Source organism: Egretta garzetta, unplaced genomic scaffold (genome assembly GCF_000687185.1).
Source record: "Egretta garzetta isolate BGI_Z169 unplaced genomic scaffold, ASM68718v1 scaffold396, whole genome shotgun sequence".
NCBI classification, from domain to species: domain Eukaryota; kingdom Metazoa; phylum Chordata; class Aves; order Pelecaniformes; family Ardeidae; genus Egretta; species Egretta garzetta.
In genome coordinates, this window is record NW_009259861.1 from 141634 (window position 1) to 162945 (window position 21312).

The following is a 21312-nucleotide window of genomic DNA, read 5'->3' on the forward strand; positions in this document are numbered from 1 at the left end:
CCCCCCCCCCCCCCCCCAGCAAAGAAAACGCCAGCGTTTCCCCCAGAGCAGCCCCTGGCTCCTGATTTCAGGGGCTCGGATGAAGTAATCAAACCAAAAAAGATTATGAAAAGTATTCACAGCTCCCCCCGCCCCCCCAAGAGCCATGTGCTTTCTTTTGTCTTCCGTATCGGCCCCACCCCAAATACTGCAATTAGAGAATAAAAAGGAGTAGCCATTTTCTTAGCTTGCTCTCCCAGATCATTGTGATTTTTCTGTGCTCAGAAACATTGCCTTCTTTTTCCAATGCCTTCCCTTTTGACTCAATTTAACAGTTTTGGTAACAGAAATAAGCAACATCGCTGGCGGGGGAGAGAAAAAGACACAAAAATAGGGATGGCTGAAGGGGATTAGCTCATGGGAAGCCTAAGGGAAGCCTGCGCCAGGCCGGGGCTGCAGGGGCAGCCAGTTTGCCAGAGTACCCACCGCCCTGCAGGAAAACCAGAATTCTTCTGTTTGCTGCGGGTGCAGGAGGTTCCCGTTTGCTTCTCCCCAGCACAGCCGGTGCCAGCGCCGGTGCTGGGCTCTGACCACAGGATTAGTGCCCCCGGGCTCCCCAGGCAGTGTTCACGGACTGCTCCGGCTCAGACCCCGGTTGGACTCTGCACCGCTCCATGTCCGGGAGCGTGGCTTGGGCAAGGCTCGCTGCTAAGGGCCCTTGGGCAGGGAGAGGGACTCAGCCTGGCCAGCAAACCTGGCAGAGCACAAACCCAGCAGCACGGATGCACGCGCTGAGGATGGGGAGCGGAGCGCTGGCTGCACTTCTCTCCGATCCTGCTCCAAGTCTTTCCATGCAACCACGGCACGGGCTTCAAGAGAAATACAGCTCGTCGCTGTTCCACATCGGAGCCAGCGCTTGGTGCCTGCTGTCATTGCTGGTGCAAGTGCTCTTGGGGCCTCGTGCTGAGAGCTGCTGGAAAATCCCACATGGCGAGGCACTTCTCAAAAAACCAAAACGCTGGAGCAACAGAAGGCAGCAGAGCCCCTACTGGGCCTGCAAGAGATGAGAGCAGAAAGTGAGGTGCTCTCCAAGCCCTCCGAGAATCAGGGGAGACGAGCTGAAGTGGGGGAGTTTTGCTTTACGACATCGGATGAGGATGGAGGACCGGCTCCTGCAAGAAAGACACACTGGGTCCTGGTGCTGGAAAACCCCCCCAGGGCTCATTTCCAAGGGCAGCTGAGTACATGGCACAACCAACTGCAGCATGGCAGTTCCACGGGGATTAGCACATTAATAGCCCTTGATAACGAGGATCCACGTTCCATCATGCAAAGACCTAGTCCAGAACAGCTTTTTCAATAAACAAATGGGAAAGAAAAACACCTTTCCCAGGCAGTCAGGCTACAGCTGGGGATGCTGGTGCCGCAGTCGGAGAAAGCGAGGAAAGGGCAGCCCAGCAGCCCTGGCCCCAGGAGGAGCTGGAGCATCGCTGCCGGGCTCTTCCTCTTATCAGTGCACATTTCACCTCCCGGCGAAGGCTGCGAGCAGCAGTTACAGGAGCTGTGGTGAAAATGAAGCGTTTGGTTTCTGTGGGCAGCTGGTTTGGGGTGGAGAAAGGCAGTGGGTTTTCACTGCTGCTTTTATCGGAGTTTGATTGTATTTAATTAGCCGGTAGTGCCCTGGAGCCTGGGATAGGTGCATTAATGATACGTTTGAAGTGAAGAGAATAAATACATTTTTGAAATGTCTTAATTAGTGACTTGCTGGTGACTGCCCTGCTGTGTGACCTGGATTAAACCACCAACTCCTGCCTAAGACTGCCAAGGTCCTGGCTCCTTACGCCACCTTCAGAGAAGCAGATGCTTTATTTCCTCTTCCTTTTCTGTCATTGGACAAACGGGGCAAAATGTAGGCAACAGAACTGGCCCGCCAAAAGGAAGCAAGACGTGATATTGTTATAGATAATCAGGACTGCTAAATTGATTTTGCAAGACCACAGTAATCTAATCACCGAAGATAAGATAACCCACTGAGAAACCGCCACCTGGATTGGAACCACCCGCCCCAGGGGAGGAGGTTTGCCACAGCACTCCTGCTCTCCAGAATTAATTCATGAACACACACGCTGACAGACCGGGACGGGGAAGCAGAATTACTCCAGCGCGTACATTAACTTGGCTTGCCATCTTCCAGGAAAAACCGAGAGGCACAAGCCAGTTAGCTCCTCCGCTGGCTAACCTTCACCGCATCCCCCCCCAACCCCTCCCACATGAAACGACAGCTTCCGATGGCTTCTTGCAAGCGCACGCTGAGCTTCTAGGAAAGCACAAGCACAAATCAATGCATGCTCACACCAGGGCAGGCCTGGCAGCTCATCACCCTCATGCAACCAGAGTTGTGGACCAGATTTCCTGAAATACTTTACTGCCACCGGCTGGGATATTCAGATGTGTCCAAGCTCACTCCAGGCTCGGCTTCCTGACCCAGTGAGTCCCTTGTGAAAAAAGCCACCGGGCCGCTGAATGTCTCTGCGAGCCAAGCCGCTGGGTGCCCACCCCATGCAACCCCACAGCGGCACAGGCAGGAGGGATCCCCGAGCTGCAATTGGGACATCTCGTCAGACCACAGCAAGGCCTCTTGGAAAAATAAGCCTGCAAGTCACTGAGGGGCGGAACAGCGCTGAATATCCGCACGTGCCGTTGGTCCTAATAGGGCTGGGTTTTTTCAGAGGGATGAAAGGTGGGAGAGGATGCGCTGTACAGACCGTGCCTTGCTTTTCCCATTCCCATGACACCACTGGTTTCTCCCAGGTGGGTGCAAAGCTTTGCTGTGCATTTTGGCTGTTCTGAGAACCAGGAGCCATTCCTGCCATGCACAGGGCAGCCTCCGCTCCGGTTTCAAAAGCAAGCGAGAGGACGCGAGGTGGGTGACTGCACCGAGAGGCTTTGACAAGTTGAAATCACAACTGGTTTGGTTTTGAATCAGACTCTAGGAACAAGGATAAGGAAGCGGCTGGTAGGTATTTTATAACCAGAGCTGGAATTCAGTGGGTGTGAGGGGGGCTGTTCGGACCAGCAAGCCCTGCCAGCACATGGCTCCCTTGAGGACTGGAAGTTTGGAAGGCAACGGCTGCTTGTTCAGGAATGGGGAGAGGACCAGGAGAGCCTGCCACCGAGCAAGCGCAGAGGGCATCTCCCATGCTGGTGGCAGCGCGGAGTGCCCTAAAATAAGGAGGAAAAAAGGAAAACTTGGGAAGCATAAAGGAAAGCCAGCAAGAGAGTAAACCCTTGCAGGTGACCCTGAAAGCTGGAGGAGACCAGTGCGTGACCGCGGGCAGCGAGACGCTGCGACTCAGGGAATAACAAACACGAGGCCAGGGAAAGAAAGATGAGTGAAGGAGTTTGTGTCGGAGGCAGTACTTCTGTGGGGACCACTGTGGTGGGACCACTGGGGCTTGAGCACATCACGGATTAGGACACACAGTGACCGCCTGCAGAACTGGAGATGGGGAAACTCACTTGATCAGACTGACTCAGACCGATTCTGCTTTGAATTAAAGCATCTATTTTAAAACATCTCCCAGTGGTCTGCTATTAAATTATATTACCAGCATTTTTTAAGAGCACTCTGTGTTTCAGGCCAGTACTTTTCCCGCTTTTGTTAGCTTTGTGAAGAGGAGGAGGCAGAGAGCAGTGCTTGCCAAGAACTTCAGAAGGCCGTTCTCCAACGCCTCCTGCCCGGAGGTGGATGTCACCATGTGAAGGTACCAGTACAGCTGAAAACTAACAAGTCTGGAACAGGGGAGACACCAGAGCCCTCCAAGGCCCTCGTACCCCCTCCCACAGTCCACAGCCAAGCACAAATTATGCCTCAAAAGCAGAATTTCTCTCACTTAACCACAGATATCTCCACCTGAGATAGTCGCAAGAGCTCCTCTTATACGTGGAAGGGAAAGATTACTCCTAAAGCACGGTTAATTCACCGAAAGGAGATGTTGCTTTAGGACAACGCCAGCTGCATCCCAGATCCATCTCCTCCTCTGCGTAACCAGCTCAGGGCGGCCAAATCAAACAATCAGAGCAAACCGAGCACTCGGTCGGTGAATCCCATGCTGGTGTCCAAGCCCTGCGGTTCAGGAAAGGTCTGCAGCAGCCGTACGCATCTGCCTGGTCTGGCCCTTCGCTGCGAGCCCAGCGCACGGGCACTGACCAGCTACCGGTGCGCGCCTGCCTCCAGCACAGCTCACGATCGAAGCAGCCAAACCCTCTACACGTGTCGACAGCCCAGGCTGGTGGCCCTGCCTCCTCGCTCCCCGATGGCGATACTCGCTCCGCTCCAGGCTGGGAGCTGAGGCGGGCACGTGGCCGTGTTATCTGGCAGATCGTCCCCAAGCGCGTTACCTGATGCATCACCACCACGGCACCCGGTGAGCCACGGCGAGGCAGGAGCCCGTGCCGCGAGCGGGGCAGACACACAAACAACGTGCTGGTGGCCGTCCTGCCGGGGAGCGCATGCCATCGCCACCAACACAATTTCTCCGTACTTAATGTAAATAGGTCAGATGAGCCGTTATAATCACAGCCCTCATTTTTCTAAACTGAGGCCCGAAGTAAGTGTCAGGCATCTCATCCGAAGTGTTTTTAAAGTGTAATTAAGTCAGCCAAAACCTCAACCCTGGAGTGCAAAAACAGAGATATGAGCATGTAAAGCAACTTGTTCATAAAATGCTTCAAAGGCACCAGAGCCAGTTAATTGCCTTCAAATTGATTTTAATATCTGCGTTCCCTGCAGACATAACTCCGGGACAGCGATAGGAAGTTCCAGGACGTTTCTTATTCCAGGAAACTCTTCATTTCAGTCAGAACCAAGTCTTTCACCTAATTTAATAACTGTTGCATTGATTTCTCTTAAATCACCGCAGCTCTGTGCACTGAAGCACTTTTAAAAATTAATACTTTTTTGGTTTTTTAAGAGCAGGTTAATTTCTCCCCCCCACCCCTAACAAGACAGAGTAATAGGAGATTGCGAGGGGCTGGCAGTGAAGAGGGCTGGTTTATGATTAACACGTGTGGTCAAGAGCCCCCACCACCACAGGCAGATCAAACAAGGCTGTAACTGCTGCTTTACAGCATTACTGCCAATGACCCTACCCAAGAGCAGCCAGCTCCTCCCCCCCGCCCCAGGCTAAACCAAGCTGGACTGACCTCCTTCCTCCAGTCCAAGCACAACTCAGGTTTTTAAAAGAGTACCCAAGTGTCCTGCCAAAGCATTTACATGCAGAGCTGCTTCGCTGGGGAGAAAGGGAAGGCGCTTCTGCAGAGCCCCCTCGCACAGCCGCCTTCCACCCCCAACAGGAGCCGCTCGCCCTCGCCGCAAAAATGATCGCGTTTATTTTTCAGTGTAACTTACGGCAAACGAAGTCAGAAGAGGAGGTTTCTGTGCATTCAGAACAGTCCTGTTCTGGACAGCCACGAGGAGCAAGCCAAGCAAAGTTAAGCAAAGGGAAACTCAGACTGACCATCAGGAACAGGCCAGGTCATTCCAGGTAACGGAAGGAAGGAGGAAACGGGCAGAGTTTGTGCTCTAAGTAAATCTAAAGAGGACAGAACAGTGAAGTTTAAAGGAAAACCTGTGGTGGCTAAGAGCAACGCGTATTTGAGTGGCGGCTGCGCTTTTCTAGAACAGGCTGCTCTGCTTTTGTGATGGGGCTCTGGGGACAGACTACAGCTCAAGGCACACCCCCGCCAAGGGACAGCAGACACCAAAGTATAAGTTAAAACCTCCTGGATCTAGTGTTTGGTTTTGGCCATTAACAGCTCTTGCCATCAGTGACACCAGATAGCACTGATGCGATAAAAATGTCTTTGCAGCAGAATCGCTGCACGTAAGCACCAGATTCCAACTCACCAGCACCTCCGGCTGGAGGAGTAAAGAGCAGAACATGAGGGGGGCCACGGAGACCAAAACTGGCTTTTCTTCAGGACTTGGACTTCTCAGGGCATGTGTGCAGTCGGGAGACCTGTTACATAAGGAGACACCACCACAGGGCCTGGGCGAGCCTTTGGCTCAAGACAGCAGTTCCCAAGATCAGGGAATGCGATCGGACCCCAATATGGCCTCATAACTATTTTCTAAACCTCAGTTTAAGCCACTTGTTTATATAACTAGTGCCAGCAGACTGGCAACGATGAATCACCCAACAGCAAGCCAGAAAACAAAAATATTGTGGAGGAAACAAGTTCAAGTTCACATTGGTCTGTTCCGACCGTGCAGATGAAGCACCTTTTCCAACATGCAGAAGGCGTTCAGCGAGGCTGCTGCAGCACACGCAGAAATCGCTCCTCACCAGACCCAAGCGGCGGCCGTGAATGATTCAACTAAAAAGAAATTCCCAGAGCAATTAAGAAATGTGGCAACTCCCACTCATGGCATCCTCAGGCCAGCAGCACAGGCTCTGCATGCTGAAGGTCCAGCTGAGGACCTCCAAAACAAAACACGGAGACAAGACGGGGGGAGCAAATGCCAGCGCTGGAGGAGAACGCATCAGCCTTCCCACTCTCCAAACCCTTGAGGCTCCCAAACCCCAGGGCACACGAACAATCCCCCGATCATCGCCACCAGCACGAAGTGTTTACCACACATACCTCACAATCCTTAGTCATTTGCTCTTTAGACCTTCTAAATCCATTTTCAGTATTCCTGGAAAACACTTTACAGAGACAAACTGCCTACAGGCTATGCAGTCTGAGGCCAGGCTGGCGTCCCACTGCAGCCCAGAACGGCTGCAAGTACGTTTTGGGGAGGCAGCGTTCACCATCTCGCTGTCAGATCCCACGCAGGGATCACAGAGCTTCCCTCTGGATCAGAGATGATGCTTCCACCTCCTTTCTCTGCGCCCCGGCCAGCCTGCAGACGTCAAGCACTGGCAGGCTGCTGAGATACCCCAAGGGCTGTAACCCAAGGGGACAGCGAGCTCTCCTGTGCTGTTCAACAAGAGATCCAAGAGAGGATTTTGGTGTCTGAGCAAAGACAGGAGAACAGCCTGCATTCACCTATGAAGGCAGCACACATTCTCACATAAGCACCCGATCTACCTCGTCTGCCCAGTGACCACAGATTTAATCAAGAATCTCTTACCAAAGCCCGCAGCAAGCTCCTCATGTTCTCCCTTTGGCTTCACTCCTCTGTTTGGCATGGCTGTAACAGCACAAAAGTTGGACGGGACTTGCCACTCCTACCACCGCACGAGGCAAGTATGGAAAAGATAGGTACTTTCCTATACAGTCACCTGGAAAGATGTAACCACCCAAGCTGCTCCCACACCTTCCACACGGCATGTTTCAGTTTTCCAGGCAGACTGTTAATATTTAACAGTTTGGCATCTGGGACAGCAAGAAATCAGTAAAGTGGAAAACATTGCTGAAGCAAAGGATGGAAAAGCTCCAGGACGCTCCCAGATGACTCCAGGCTGATGCCACTGCCTCCAGTTAAGTCCCTGCTGCTCTATCAGATCCAGGCTCTAATTCTGGCCCCTGTGAAACAAATCATCAGCTTTTCTTTGGATGAGCAACGACCAGTAGTTTAGAAAGCCCTAGGTTTTATCAATGGATTTCCATGTTTGTGCTTATTGAACTCTCAGATGTCAGAGCACTAGGAGCAAATCATGCAGAAAGCTCAAAGAAGTCAAGAGCCAAGTGCTCAGAAAGGCTGACCCGGCTCCGTGCTCCAGCAGAAGCAGCGGTCTGAGCTGGAGGGTGACTAAAGACCGAAACGCCTCTCAAGGACAGCAGAGCACCAACACTGGTGTTATTTCACACCAGTGGGCATTGGTGAGCCCTGCCTGTCCGCCCAGTGGCAGCTCTAGACAGCCACCATGCCCGAGACACGAGCTCGATCAGATCAGTTTCAGATTGGAAAACAAAACTCTAAAAAAGGTCCTATTCAGTGTTTCTCAGTTTCAGAGCGCACAGGGTGACACATCGCTGCCTTGGGTTATCTGTGGGAATCTCCAGAAAGCCCCAAGCAGCATTACAGACTTACAGACAGCCACCAAACAGGACAGAAAAGCACCCATAAGAACGCTCTGTTCCTCGTGGGAACGTACATAGCACGGCCTGCTATTAGGTGGTACAATACCTGAGTAAAAGAACTGCCCTGGCCGTGTTAGATTCAGAGACGGACGCGTCATTGTTTCTGTACCTGAAGCAGAACACTTGCAAGCACGTCCTAATAGGTGCAGCCTCACAACAGTTGCCTTGGAAAGCAGGGGTCCAAGCCACAGCGTAACTGCCTACAGCCACCTCGCCTCCCAGCTCTCACTTCCCATCCAAAAGGACAAGTGTGGCACAAGAATTATTTCTTGTCCTGGAAATCATTTGAGGTCATTCATGCCTGGTTTATCTCCGAGCCCTCCTGCTCTTTTATCACCTAGTCAGCACAAAGCAGCATCTCCTTTTCACAAAGAATCTCCAAAAATTCGCTCTACCCAGCTGGCCAAGATCAATTTCCGTGATGCAGCAGGGGAAGGAAGCTGATCGACCGCTTAGATACTAGAAAATACATAAGTTAAAGAAATAATTAAGCCCTTTTCCCGTTAAACCCATCAGCCAAACTACAGCAGACCTGCAAGCTGAGACCTATAGAGAGGACCCCTCTCCCTCTTCCCATCGCAGCCTGTTAAATGACTTCCACAAGTTGATGAGATCACATTCCTGCCTCATTTCTCCCGCAATTAATTCTGCAGGAGGCAAAGATCAATGCTATTACGATTCATTTACTTATCTGATTTTATCCAGTTAGAAGGCTCTGGTCAGCGGCTACTGGTGACTGACCTGATCCGCTGTGTCAGGCGAGGCACTAACGCAAAGCACCCCCAGCAGCTTTGCTCAAGGAGCTGAATTTGGGCACCACACCAGCGGCTCACCTCAAATGACACAAATCCCCAGCATATGTCAGTCCAAACCTGCAGAAATCAGAGCCCCAAGGAGGTTCAAAACCTCCCTTTAGCCATGCCAAGAAAATAAAAGTACAATTAGGTGGCATTAACCCATTCCCCTCAAGAAGCAGGGAAATGCATCAATTTGCTGATGCATCAATTAATGAATCATGCAGGAAGAAGAGACATTGCGAAGGAAAAAGTTTCTGTTTATACACGTGTCTTGACATCCAGCAGTTACTGAAAATAGAATACATTCAAAAGCCCACAGCAGCTTAATGGGGCCCGCTGAAATATTTCTCGGTGTGTCAAAGCACAATGCTAGCATGAGGCACGTCCGTGCTGCCCCAGTTCATCCTTGGGTCTCCCCGGTGCCGTTTTCAGCAGTTGAGGGTGACACTGTAAGGCATGCTTAGAACGAACAGCGAGACATCTAGAAAGGTCAAGCCTCACCTGAGCATGGAAGAGGGGAAAGCAACTCTGCTCCATCTGACACAACACCCAAGCAGTGCCCCTGTGCTTATCTGTCGCACCGAGCCACAGACCTGAGGCAGGCAACAGCGATGTTCAGATTAGCTGGTTCCCACACTCAGAGGAAGCCTGGCTCTGCTGGTAAGTGGCTTTGTTACCAGAAAAAACAATACTGTTAGTGAAACAAGTTTAACTTGCAGATAACACAGGTGAAGATTTTGAAGTGAGCCCAGGATTTTGCACACCTGAAAGGTTCCTTTGAGACCCTCCAAGCACCCCTGAGGCTTGAAGGTCCAATCTGCCAGCAACTGATGAGCCCCCAGCCTACCCATCAGTCAGGTCTCATTAGAAGACCTTAAGCATACTAAAAAAAAAATAAATTATCAATCACTAATTTCTCACCTAAGCTCCCTGCAGCATTGTCTAACCAAAAAAGCTGTTCCACACACGGCTTGAAGCACGTGCCCACCCCAGAGCAGTGCCACAGCCCTGCTCCTTCTCGTGTTTCTTGTCTGATGGGAGAGTCACACTCAAACAACGGTCCAGGACACAAGGCCGGGGCTGGAAGTCAAGGGCTGCTCTGTAACTGCACCCCTTCTCCTTGGCTGCTTCCTGCAGGGCTTTGAGGCACGGCGGGCTGTGCCCTTTGCCTACCTGCGGCAGGATGCCGGACTGCATCTGGCACCTGCACGCTTCCCCAATAACCAGACGGTGACTGACTGAGACTAGGGAGTTCCTTCAGCATGGCTGTTGCCTTGATAGGTCAAGGCAGGGTAACATTCTGCAGTTTTACTCACTGTGTGTCTCTCCAGATGCTGGGGGAAACTCTGATGCAAAGAACACACACAGCCAGACACTGATAATATCTCTATCAACCCCTAGAAAGGATATAGCTGGTCCCTTCTTTATTCCAAGCCAGCTCTGCCGTATCAGCTGCTTTCCAGTCTTTACTGACCAATCTTTATCATGAGGTGTTGCCAAAAGCCAGTGCAACATTTCAAAACCACCACAGGAAGAGCTACTTCCCACCCAGAGAGATCCCTGGGGTGGGGATGCCTCTTGGTCCCTAGAGATGCCGAGTGAAGCACCGTAACTATTCATTCCTCCCACACTCCAGCTCTGCAAAACCCAAACTGGCTCCAGTCTCGGTTTGCCAGGCACTGAGCTGATGTAACCCCTAGGTACTCACTAGTCAGGAATCCACCACTTGTAATCAGGGAGAAAGCACACGCAACGCGGGCGAGCCAAGGGTGTTTCAGGAGGCAAATGATGGAACCGTCTGAAGCACTTACCTATAACCTCCTGCAAACAGGATGCTCCCATCCACTTTCAGTGTTCGTGCTAAACATCACTTTAAAAGACAGAAGCAATTTTACCACAGATAAGCTCCTACTCAGTGAACGGACAGCTCCTGAATGGCTGTCGTCAGAGAATCTATCCCAACTGCACACAATTCCTTTAAGGTATCGCCCATCTCTTCCTTTCCCCTCAATAAGGCAATACTGAAAAACAAAACCCATCACCACAAAGTGCCATTCTCCCCCAAAGCCACCAGTAGCTATGTACTTACCTGAGGAAAATCACCATTTTTTGGTAAGAAGTCAGTGGGGTCCACAGATGCATAGTTTGTATCCAAGAAATGTGGTCTGCTGATGGAATTCATATAAAAATCGTGAGGGGAATTAAAATATTGCCTGTAAGGAAATGGGAAAAGCAGTTATTTCCTGTCAGTCCTGAGTATTTCTCAGGTTGCTTCAGACTCCATCATCAGAGGCGAAATTGCAACTATGGGATGACACATATGGGAGATTGGTATTTAACAAAGCTACGTTTATCCAGAAGAGACAGCGAAGCAAAGTAATACATCCACACGTTACATCCCGCTTCCCAGGCTCAGCAGGGTGAGAGTCTGGAAAGCTGCATTAAGAATTCAGTGCTTGGCGATTTGTGTAAACTGGGAAGGACTTCATGGATAAAGAAGTTCTGCAGGACTAAATAATATTTCAGTCCTGACAACAAAGCAAGATTAAGCCTGCGAGATGTCCCAGCACCAAGTGTTGGACAAGCGCGGTGGAACCTGGCAATCACATTGCATAAGGACAAGCATCAAGTTTCATGGAAACATCACACCCGAATGCTAGTTTGGGCCCTAAAACTGAAGCAGCCCTGCCAGCTAGCACAGACAGGGAAAGAAACCGCCCTCCTCCTCGCACACCTTCGACGGGGAGCTTTACTGGCCACATCTCCTAACCTAAAGACAGATAAAAACGGAGGGGTTAGGGACACGCACCCCTGGAGGGAACTGTTCGCCCAGAGATGAATCGTGGATGTAACCGATCACACCCAACTACAAAGCAAGATCTCGTAGGGCACATGCCAGCGCTTCCTCCTGCCGCCCTCCGCCCAGCACCGGCTTCCTCCGAGCAGAGAGGTGGCAAGAACTGCAAAAGATCAGCCAATTCCCTTCCTCCTTCCCAGGAGTAGCCTCTGGCCTGCATTACAGGACCAGTCTTCTAGTTTTGCTATTACACAGGCAAGCCCTTTCCCTCTCCTGCAGGAGCAAGGAATGTGCTTTGTAATCTTTCCCGTAAGGGCTGTGCACTCACGCTGCTTGGGCAATCGCCACCCAACACGTTTGCATGCTGGAGCCACTAAAATGCTTCACCCGATCTGACTGGTTTCCTCTTGTGGTGAGCTGTACGTTCTTCGTAATGCCAGGGTTACAGAACCCGCAGCAATAAACTTTAACGAGGCACTGGGGGGGAGGGAGAAACAAAATTTGAAACTAAATCCTACCCAGGAGCAGAGCTGGGGAACAACTGCACTGCCAGAGTATTATTAAGCAATTAAAATGCCATGTGTGGCTAGCAGCTCATTAATACGCCCTGCTTAACATTTACATATGTATTTATGTGCAAACACAGTTATCTCCCTCTGCTAAATGCATTTTTCCTGCTCTTTTTTCATCACTAAAGATAACACACTCAGAAAGGAACAGCTCCCTCCCCCTCTTTTCCTTTCTCCCTTCTTTTCGGTGCTGCCGCTGTTTTACCTGCTGCAGGGATACACGGGAACAGCGACCCAACCCCACGGAGGGGTGGATTTAGCACACCTGCACGTAACAGCTCTGACAGCCCTGCACTGGCTCTCAGCTCCTCCTCATCTATACAGGCAAATTAAAATCTGTGCATAAATTCCGGGAATTAATGTGTTTACACACAGGGAAAGGCTTGCTTCAATTGCTTTCAAGTTGAAACCGCCACGGTCTCACCGTCTCTCTTGCATGAGGACGGAGCCCGGCCAGCACTAACGAACTAACCAGGGAAGGGGAAAACTATTTTTACCGGAAAAGTGAACACCGCCTCCTATTTCACCAGCACCTCGTGGGTCTGGGCAAGAGTCAGTTAAGGTAACGGGAAGGAGACCAAGACAGCCCCAAGCTCCCTGGCCTGAACTGCGGTGGAATGGCCAGCTTTGGTATGTTATTTTGCTTCCCTTAATCATGGTTTTCAAATCTGTGAGTGTGAGATGCGCTTTCTTCTTGCAGTCTGAAGTAAGAGCCAACAGCAACTCAGCGTGCTGCTTTGAGATCCTCCTCGGAAAGCCACCAAGGACGCAGCGCTCGCCAAAGTCCTTTTAGGACCTTTGGTGCTGTGTTTTACCTTTCTTTCAAAAAGAACTTAAAGATATTCACCCTCGTTTGAAGAGCTGGCATAAAGCCACGGACAAGTTCGCTTGAATTAAACTGCAAAACCAAAAGCGTTAACTGGAAGAATCACGTACGCGAACCCTGCGCTACTGCCAAAGGAAAGATGTGAAAACAGCCTCATAGCGAGATTGCCCTGTACGTACCTGCTCACCCTCTCCAGGACTTAGTCACTGGTAAGCTGCTCCGTGGAAGCTACTCTGGGTCAGGAGCTTCCCTCAGAGGCTGAGGGCGTTCACTGGATAACTAAAAGTTGTTTTAGAAAGGAAATTTATACTGGGTTTAATCACACTGGATTTACAGGAGACTGCCCATTTGCACTCACATCCTTGGATCTGACTTCGAGCTGCAGCGCTGAAGGAGGAACCGGGCACCCTGGACAACAGAAACCACCACCTGCATTCATCAACTCCAACGCTGCAGGTCCATGTCCTGTCGTGGAGATGCTCAACTCACCCATGAGGAGCCAGGCTCCGACTAACCTGGCCCATCCCAGAGCCAAAGCCTCTCGGGTTGAGCACAGAAGACAGCCAGGGACGCACACAACTGAGGCCCATCCAACGGCTGCGCGCAAGTGCTACACCAGTCCCTTGCAGGCCACTGATTCACTTCAACCACTGAGGGTGGCTCTCAAAGCAATTGAGGTCCCGCATCAATTACTAACCTGATAATAATTAAATACATCTGTTTATCATTTAGTCAGTGAAACTTATCTCTTCAGCACCAAGATCAGTTTAATGAGTTAACGTTAGAGAGTTTGAAGTCATCTTATTTTACTTCTTTCGGCTGCAGAAAACCAAGTGCTGATCTTCTTGATGATTAAAACCAGACCTTTTTAACCCAAATGACTAAACGCATTTAGTCATTAAGTTCTTAGAGAAATTATTCTGCACTAAAGTGGAGTTTAGTCCGGAGAAGCGCTGTGCTCTTCAGGCAGAAGCAGCTCCAACCAGCCCCTTGGAAGAGGAATGCTCCTCTGCGACTCAGCCAGCGTCACCACCACTTTGCTTTGCGGGAAGGTAGTCACCCCAGTGAAACCACACAGCCAGAAGGGAAGGAACGCGGGTCTCCCACTTCTGTTTGAACTCCGTTTCACCAGAGAGGGAATCCGGCTGAAGAGCTCAGTTTGAAGAAATCAGTATTTTGTTGTGTGAAAAGGAGGTTACGTGTGCTGACCCAGTACATGTCCTTCACAGGTACCAGCTAAGAAAAGTAAGCGTCTGCTCCCTGCCCCACAGGCAAAACGAGCCAGCAAAGCCAAACCCAAAAATTCAGCTGTTATGAAAAAGAATATTTAGAAATCTAACTAGAGGGACATCTTCCTGTAGGAAAACATGAAGGTGTGCAGAGTTCAGAACCCAACAAGCACCAACAGTCTTACTGCAGAGGTGGTTCCTACCCTTCCTGAAGGCACAAAGCAGTTGGCCCAGAGGAATTCTTTCACCCTCGTGTCCTGGGACGTTATGAGCTGGGTGGGAAGCACTTTGGATTATCTCAAGTTCAGACAATTGCTTTAAAGAGCGAGACTGCTTTTTTTGCTGCCACCCACTCTAAACACAGCAGCAGTGGAACAGTTTGGTACCAGGCAAACCTGAGCTGACATCCAGCTCACCCACACCATTTGATGTCAGGCCAGCCAGTAGGTCTCGGGGCAGGGCTATCTCACATGCTCCAAGATAATGTTGTTGCGTGGGTTTTTTTGTTGGGTTGCTTTGGTTTGGTTTTGGGCTGGGTTGGGTTTTTTCAGGATTTTTGTTTGTTTGGGGTTTTTTTTGTGGGTTTTTGCTTGTTTGTGTTAAAGAATTTGATAATTTCCTTCAGTTCTCCTGAAGCTCAGGACTTTCAACAGCAGGACCTAGAGGAAACACGCTGTGGACAGGCTTTTACAGGAATCCACACCTCGGAGGTGAGCAACGCAATGCACATCCCTCCCAGGAGATGGGTCTCCGTACTTTGACGCCTTAAGCTTGCTATAACGCTTGTTTAGGCTACAGTGACACCGCGCCTGCCTTGTGTGCTGCATACCAGCTGCTCATCAACGCGTCCGATGTACTGAAGCCCATCTAGGGCCATGCTGCAATTTCACTGGAGGCCTCCTATGTGTATTTGGGCTGGACTTTATGCTCTGATGTTACAGCCCTCCACTCAGAGACACAAACTCCACATCTCAGGCCAGCGGAAGATGAGAGATGAGCTGGGGAGGTCACAGGCTGCCTCGGCACCCTTCTCCCCCATCATTAGACCAGTTAATGTTTTTCAAAGCCTACTTAGAATCATAGAATCATAGAATCGCTTTGGTTGGAAAAGACCTTTAAGAGCATCAAGTCCAACCTTTAACCTAACCCTGCCATCCCACCACTAAACCATGTCCCTACTTGACTATTCTAGTAAGCAATATCCCACACGCAGGTGGCAAAGTAGAAAAGAGCAGGAAAAGAGGGTGTTGTATGTTTTGGAAACTGGGGAAGAAAGCTTTGCTCCAGGTTTTGAGAAATAGTTTTTTGCAGATGTGTGACACCACTTCCAACAGCACAACTGGACTGACCCAGATTTCCCCGACGCAAGGAATGTGTTGAGCCTGCAGCTGCAAGGGCAGCCCAGCTCTTCAGGGGCAGCTGCCTTAGAAACGAACCAGGCTGCAGCTCTTCCCTAGAGGGGACCCGAACCTCATTTGTTCTTTCTGCAAGGTTTAATCCACTGTTTACATTTTTCAGATTAAGAAAATCTGAAACAAAGAGGCAAGCTTTGGTATCTTTTAAATAAATTCTCTAAGATGAAAGTTAACTACAAAGAAGAAACAGGAAAAACCTGCTTCGGGACAAAGCTGTTCTGTGAGAGTAAGCCGTGTCCAAACACAGCCTCTTGCAAATGAGTTTTCTTCTGCAAGGATTTTGAAGAGAAACTTTTACTAACTCTAATGCCATCTGCGTTTTTCTGTTTTACAACACAGGCTATAATTACAACTCCCCTTTACAATCCCATTTTGAAATGTTTCCGTCCCGTTCAGGATTCCTACCTGTAGCGCCCTAACCCTAAATCCACCTAAAAAAAAAAGAAAAGATTCAGCTGCAGTTTTCAAATACAGAGATACAGAAAATTCCACCCGAAGGGTAATTTTTACAATTACCAGGATATAAAAAACCAGGAAGCTAAAAGGTGCAGCCTTGGCTAAATCATTCTTGAGCAAGCAATTGCTACCATGAGCCTCATTTCCAAAGCAACTGCAGCAAAGTCCACACGTTTCCGTTTGTGTTAAATGCAGGCATGTCTTTGCAGGATCAAGGCTGCGAGATTTCCAGCAGAACTGACACGAGCAGCAGAGCAGCACTGAACAGGAAGAAAGCAAGGGGCAAAACCAGAACAAAATGGTCAAAGAAAAAAAAACCCCAATACAATAGCTAAACCCAATCTAATCTTGTGGTTCAATACAGCCAAACAGAAATTCTGTTATAGCCCTCTGGAGGATTCACAAAGTGTAATTTACAGGAATCGCACTCAAAAAGTCCACCCTCTTCCAATCAGAGACAGGCCAGCTAAGAGCAGAGATACTGAACTTATCCGATAACTCCTCTCAAATTCTCACTTCAGGGAGTAACCAAGCAAGGCAGAGCTCCATTGGGCACCTGTGGGACAGCTTCTTGGTAACCTTATGTCAAGAACTGCCCTGTTCCATCCACCCTCTGGCTGCTGGCTGGCTCACCCTGCAGACTGAGGTGGACCAGGCACATGAGAAGCAAGGAGGACTAACACAGAGACAAAAGACGTCTCATCCCTCTGACCAGGGGAGCCGATTCTCACTGCTGACAGCCAGGCTGGAACTCAGACATGCCAGAGGACGGATCTCTCTGCTCTTCCACAAAGATGCTAAAATCCCTTTAGGAAGCAGGTTAAACTAAATCCTCAAGCACCTGGAACACAGTTATTAGCTCACAATGTCAAGTTCCTTTTCTTTTATTTTTCCTTCCTCCCACCTCTGACCTAAACAAAAACACATCCTGTAGATCTGTGCCACTCCCTGTATTCAGAGAGAGACCAAAGCAGCCATCGATCGGCCTTTTAAACCTTCTTCACAACAATCTGCATCTCCCAGTCCCAACAGAGTTCAATCCAAGTCACTCCGAGGTGGCACAAGGCCACTTTATGTTGTCCCAAACATCTCCTGTCATATCCTGCCTTCTGATCCAGGATGGAGGTTCATAAAGGGGAAGAAGGAAGAACAATGTTTATTAAAGGTCCTTCAAAAATGCTATTTTGGGCATGTAATCTGGAAAAGTTTTAGCACTGAATCTAGAAAGCTGATGGCCGATGTCCTTCCCATCAGACAGGGCCGCTGTTACTACGCAAAGGTTACTGAAACCCACCACAACTCCACCTTACAGCACTGAACTGGGTAGCTTTACTTAGAAGCCAGTCACAGCTTCTCACACGAGGCCATACTCATCACCTCACACCCTGTGCGATGAGGTTATCCGTGAAAAACATCAGTTAGAACCAGAGGAAAAAGTCACGACTCCTAAAAAAAAAGGGCTCGGCATGTTTTTTCAGTACAGACATGAGGGTGGTGTTCAGTCAGCTACCAGGCACCCACACAGCAAAAGATTTTCACTTCACCTGTAAGTCTGCCACCTGGTACCGGTGATCCCTCCTTCCTCATCTGCACCACCGGTATAAAGCCAGAGACTGCAGGACTTACTTGCTCAGCTAGATTGTGCTGATGGGGCATTTTTAAGAACTCCATGAGTGTAACAAACCCAGGCTAAACCAAGGCTGTTCCTTCCTTATAGCAGCCCCCAGGTTTACCAGAAATCAAAGTGGGTTTTTTTGTTTTTTTTTTTTAAAAAAAAAAAAAAAAAAAAAGCTGTTTGCTGCTTTTTCCAAGATGTAGCAGTTTATGAAACGCCACAAGATCGGTACATGATGCAATTCTTTCCCCATCAGTTAGTGAAATAAAGTAAACAAGGAAAGAAGCAAAGAAACAGCTGAATCACGGGGTGTGCAAGAGCAGAGGGGAATTATACAAAGGAGAACAGCACTCACTGGTTTTCACTTGGGTAAGATGAGGTTGGGAAAGAGGCAGGGTAGCAGCTACTCCACGAGTCGGCAGCCAGCATGGAATTCTGAAAGGAGAAACCAGAACAGTTACAGCTGCAGAGGACTGGCACGAGTACCTGCAGTCGCAGATCTGAGGCCAGGCTTACGGCTGCTCTCCCTCAGCGCCCTCCACGAGCAGAGGTGGCTCAGTCTCTGGGAGTAGGGGAAATCGAGTGCTACGCTCCCGTTTGAGCTTTTGAACCTACTTTCCTATTACTGTCCCCAGAAGGACGATAGGGTCAGTCCCCTTTCCTAGCCCTTGAGCCTCAGGCTCTGCAGAAAGCAAGCACCAACCCATTACCTTCAAATTCCCTCGCATCAGTAAACACCCAAAACCATCGTTATTTTCTTTTTGTCTTCCCACCTCCCTAAACAGTCCCCAAAATTAACGGGAAGCTTTTAGCTGGGCACGTACCAATACAGTCATGGGAAGAATACCTCATTACTCAGCTACACATCAGTCTTTCATCTGCCCTGTTGTGTGTCCAAAGCAATGATACCTCGTGCTTGAAGCAACATGCACGTGGTGAAATGGGCCCCTTTTTTTAACCTCTGTATTCCCATATGTGACAAAACTCAAACAAGAGTTACAAACAGAAAACTGCAGGAACGTGTAAGCTATTTTGGGACAGAGGTTTGCTTTTTGCCCTGTTGAGAACAAATGCATCAGGGACCCAGTCTTGTTTTAGCAGCCGTATCGGGAGAAGTACAACCCTATTCATCTCTGCCGCTCTCAAAAAAGGCACAGCTGGACCCCGCAAGAGATTTGGCGAGTGTCAGAGAGACAAGCTGGGGTAGAAACACAGTTTGCAATTCTGTGTGAACACTTCTAAGTCCCTTCCCGAGGAGCTTGGCACCTACCAGCTTTTAGAGGCACTGTTTTAATCACAGCCTTGTTTTCCTCCTCCCACTTCAAAGGCAGCAGACAGCCATCACCTCAGCCCTCCAGCATTCCCAATCAATACTTCATGCCCCTGGACAGCTGCCCAGAAAGCCTGATAAATAGCTCCTGTAAACATGCACAAGGACTCCCAGGATCTGACAGGCTGGAGCGCTCTGCGCAGAGCCCTTCTGGTGACACCCTCTCTCCACCCCTCCCCGAGAAGCCGCCGGGGCTCTCACCTCCATGGCCGGCACGGCGAGCTGGGAGCGGAGCCCGGGGATGCTGAAGAGCGTATTGCCTGACTGCTGGTGCTCGTGCTGCGGATAGTTCTTCCCCCCGTCCATGGCAGGGTGTGCTGAGGGCATCAGCCTGCGTCCTGCCGCATGAAGTCCTCGGGGCAGGTGGAACAGGCTATGGAGTGGTGGAAGGTTCTTTATCTGTGCTCTTCACCCTGCACCATGTCCTAGGGTGGAAAAGAAATGCACATTTACAGTTTATGAAAGGAAAGAAGAAAAAAAAAAACAAACAAACCTCTTCTAAGACCAAAGGTAGCTAAGAGATCAGTCAACAGACGTCAGCCTGCGAAATGCCTGCTGCCTCTTTATAAAAGAGAGGTTTTTACTGGGAAACAGAGTTCTCAAATATCACCACACCTGGAATCCACCCAGACCTGCGAACTTACATTAAACACACCTCTCCTGCCTTACTGCAAACACAGTGGGAGTCTGGCAGACCATCACCATCACCTGTGACTTTTGCAGGAGCCACACAGCTGGTTTTTAGCTTGAGGAATTTTCTTGTCCAATATAGAAAAAGGCTCCACACTTCTGTGCAAACTCATGATGACCAATTCCCCAAAGGCCTTTGTTTTCATGCAAATGTGCTACATAGGTGGAACGCCGTTCCGTGGAGCAGCGACGGCCACGCTGAGCAACGAGTGAACCACCTTGCAGGGTCGGAGGGCGCTCACACCTCCGGACTCGCTGTGCTTTGAGATCTCCCTAATTTCACAGCAGATGTCCACTGTGTGCTAATACTTTTTGCCACCACTATGCACAAAGGTCCAACCGGGTGGTGCACTTCTGGCATTAACACTGTTCATCTAACAAATATAAGAACGGATCAGCTGTCTTGCATTTTCCCTGTTGCTAGAAAGATAAGATTTCAGAATCATGCTGAAGCAAGAGTACTGTTCTGGCAGGGATTAATCTCGCGATAAGACATTGCCTTCAGTCCAACTTCCCAGGCAAAACCTCCAGCGTAACTTCCGCTTCCCCCCCTTCCCCCTGCTAAATTCTCCATAAGCCCACAGAACATCAAATTCCAATTGGATTTAAGGGATTAATGAGATGGTAGAAGCAACCTATACAACCAGAGGAGCAAGAGGAAAAGCATCCCTGATGTCTTTACTTCCACTGCACCTTTCTTTGCCCCTCGTCTGCCTCCCGTGACCCTGGCCACCACCAGAAGGCTGCGGCACGGCAGCCGAGGCAATGAAACCGGCCAATACGTTCCCAACCAGCAAGCTAGCCAAGCAGAAAAACCAAGTAGCACAAACTGAAGTTGCAATTTAAAATACACCAGCTTTGATCTTTTAGGAGATGCTACTTGCTACAAGGAGTATTTCTGAAAAGTCATTTCTGAGTCAGAGTCCCTTTAAAAATAAGTGACCTTTCAGCAGACAAAATTATTTCTGCATTTGTAATGGAAAGTGAAATTAAAGCAACTCTTTCTTTCTTTCTTTCTCTGGTGGCAGCAGCCATGCCAGGAGAGCTCCGAGCGGGGCTCGCGCGTGCGGGCTGCAGAACCCGCAAGGGACCAACAACATCCCCGCCAAGCCCAGGGTGGAGAGGCCGACACCGATCCCTTGGTGAAGTTACCAGGCAAAGCCCTCGCGTTCAGGGGACTTTCTGGGTGAAGAGCAGAGACCGACGACCCTGCTGCCTCTGCTCCTCAACCAAACTGCGGGTGCACAAATGCCTTCACAAGACGCAGGCTTCCAGACTGAACTTAATCATTTGCCAGAGGCTAAGGACTTTGCGGTTTAAAAAAGTATTCCCCCTTTATTTTAGCTGAAGCAGCAGTCACAGGGGGATGCACCGGGCAGAGGTAAGCTCACCAGCTGTGGTGGATGAAGGCTGTGGCTCATCAGGGAGGGGCAGAGCAGAAGGCAACTTCCAACTTCCCCAGCAGCAGACCAGCCAGTCCCCCCAGCAGCCGCGGCTCTAAGCAGGCTGCAGAGGTCC

General features: G+C 49.9%; 1 protein-coding gene across 1 annotated transcript in view; it reads right to left on the reverse strand.

The window, feature by feature from the left end:
* SBNO2 (strawberry notch homolog 2) overlaps positions 1-19525 on the reverse strand; it is a 51645-nt gene extending 32120 nt beyond the window's left edge. The window contains exons 1-3 of the mRNA XM_009640052.2: positions 19306-19525; positions 18130-18209; positions 10957-11080 (exon numbers count right to left, since the gene is read on the reverse strand). Coding sequence (XP_009638347.1) covers positions 10957-11080; positions 18130-18209; positions 19306-19431 — 330 coding nt within the window. The 5' untranslated portion in view covers positions 19432-19525. The remainder of the gene's footprint in view (positions 1-10956; positions 11081-18129; positions 18210-19305) is intronic.
* Positions 19526-21312: the final 1787 nt, after the last annotated feature.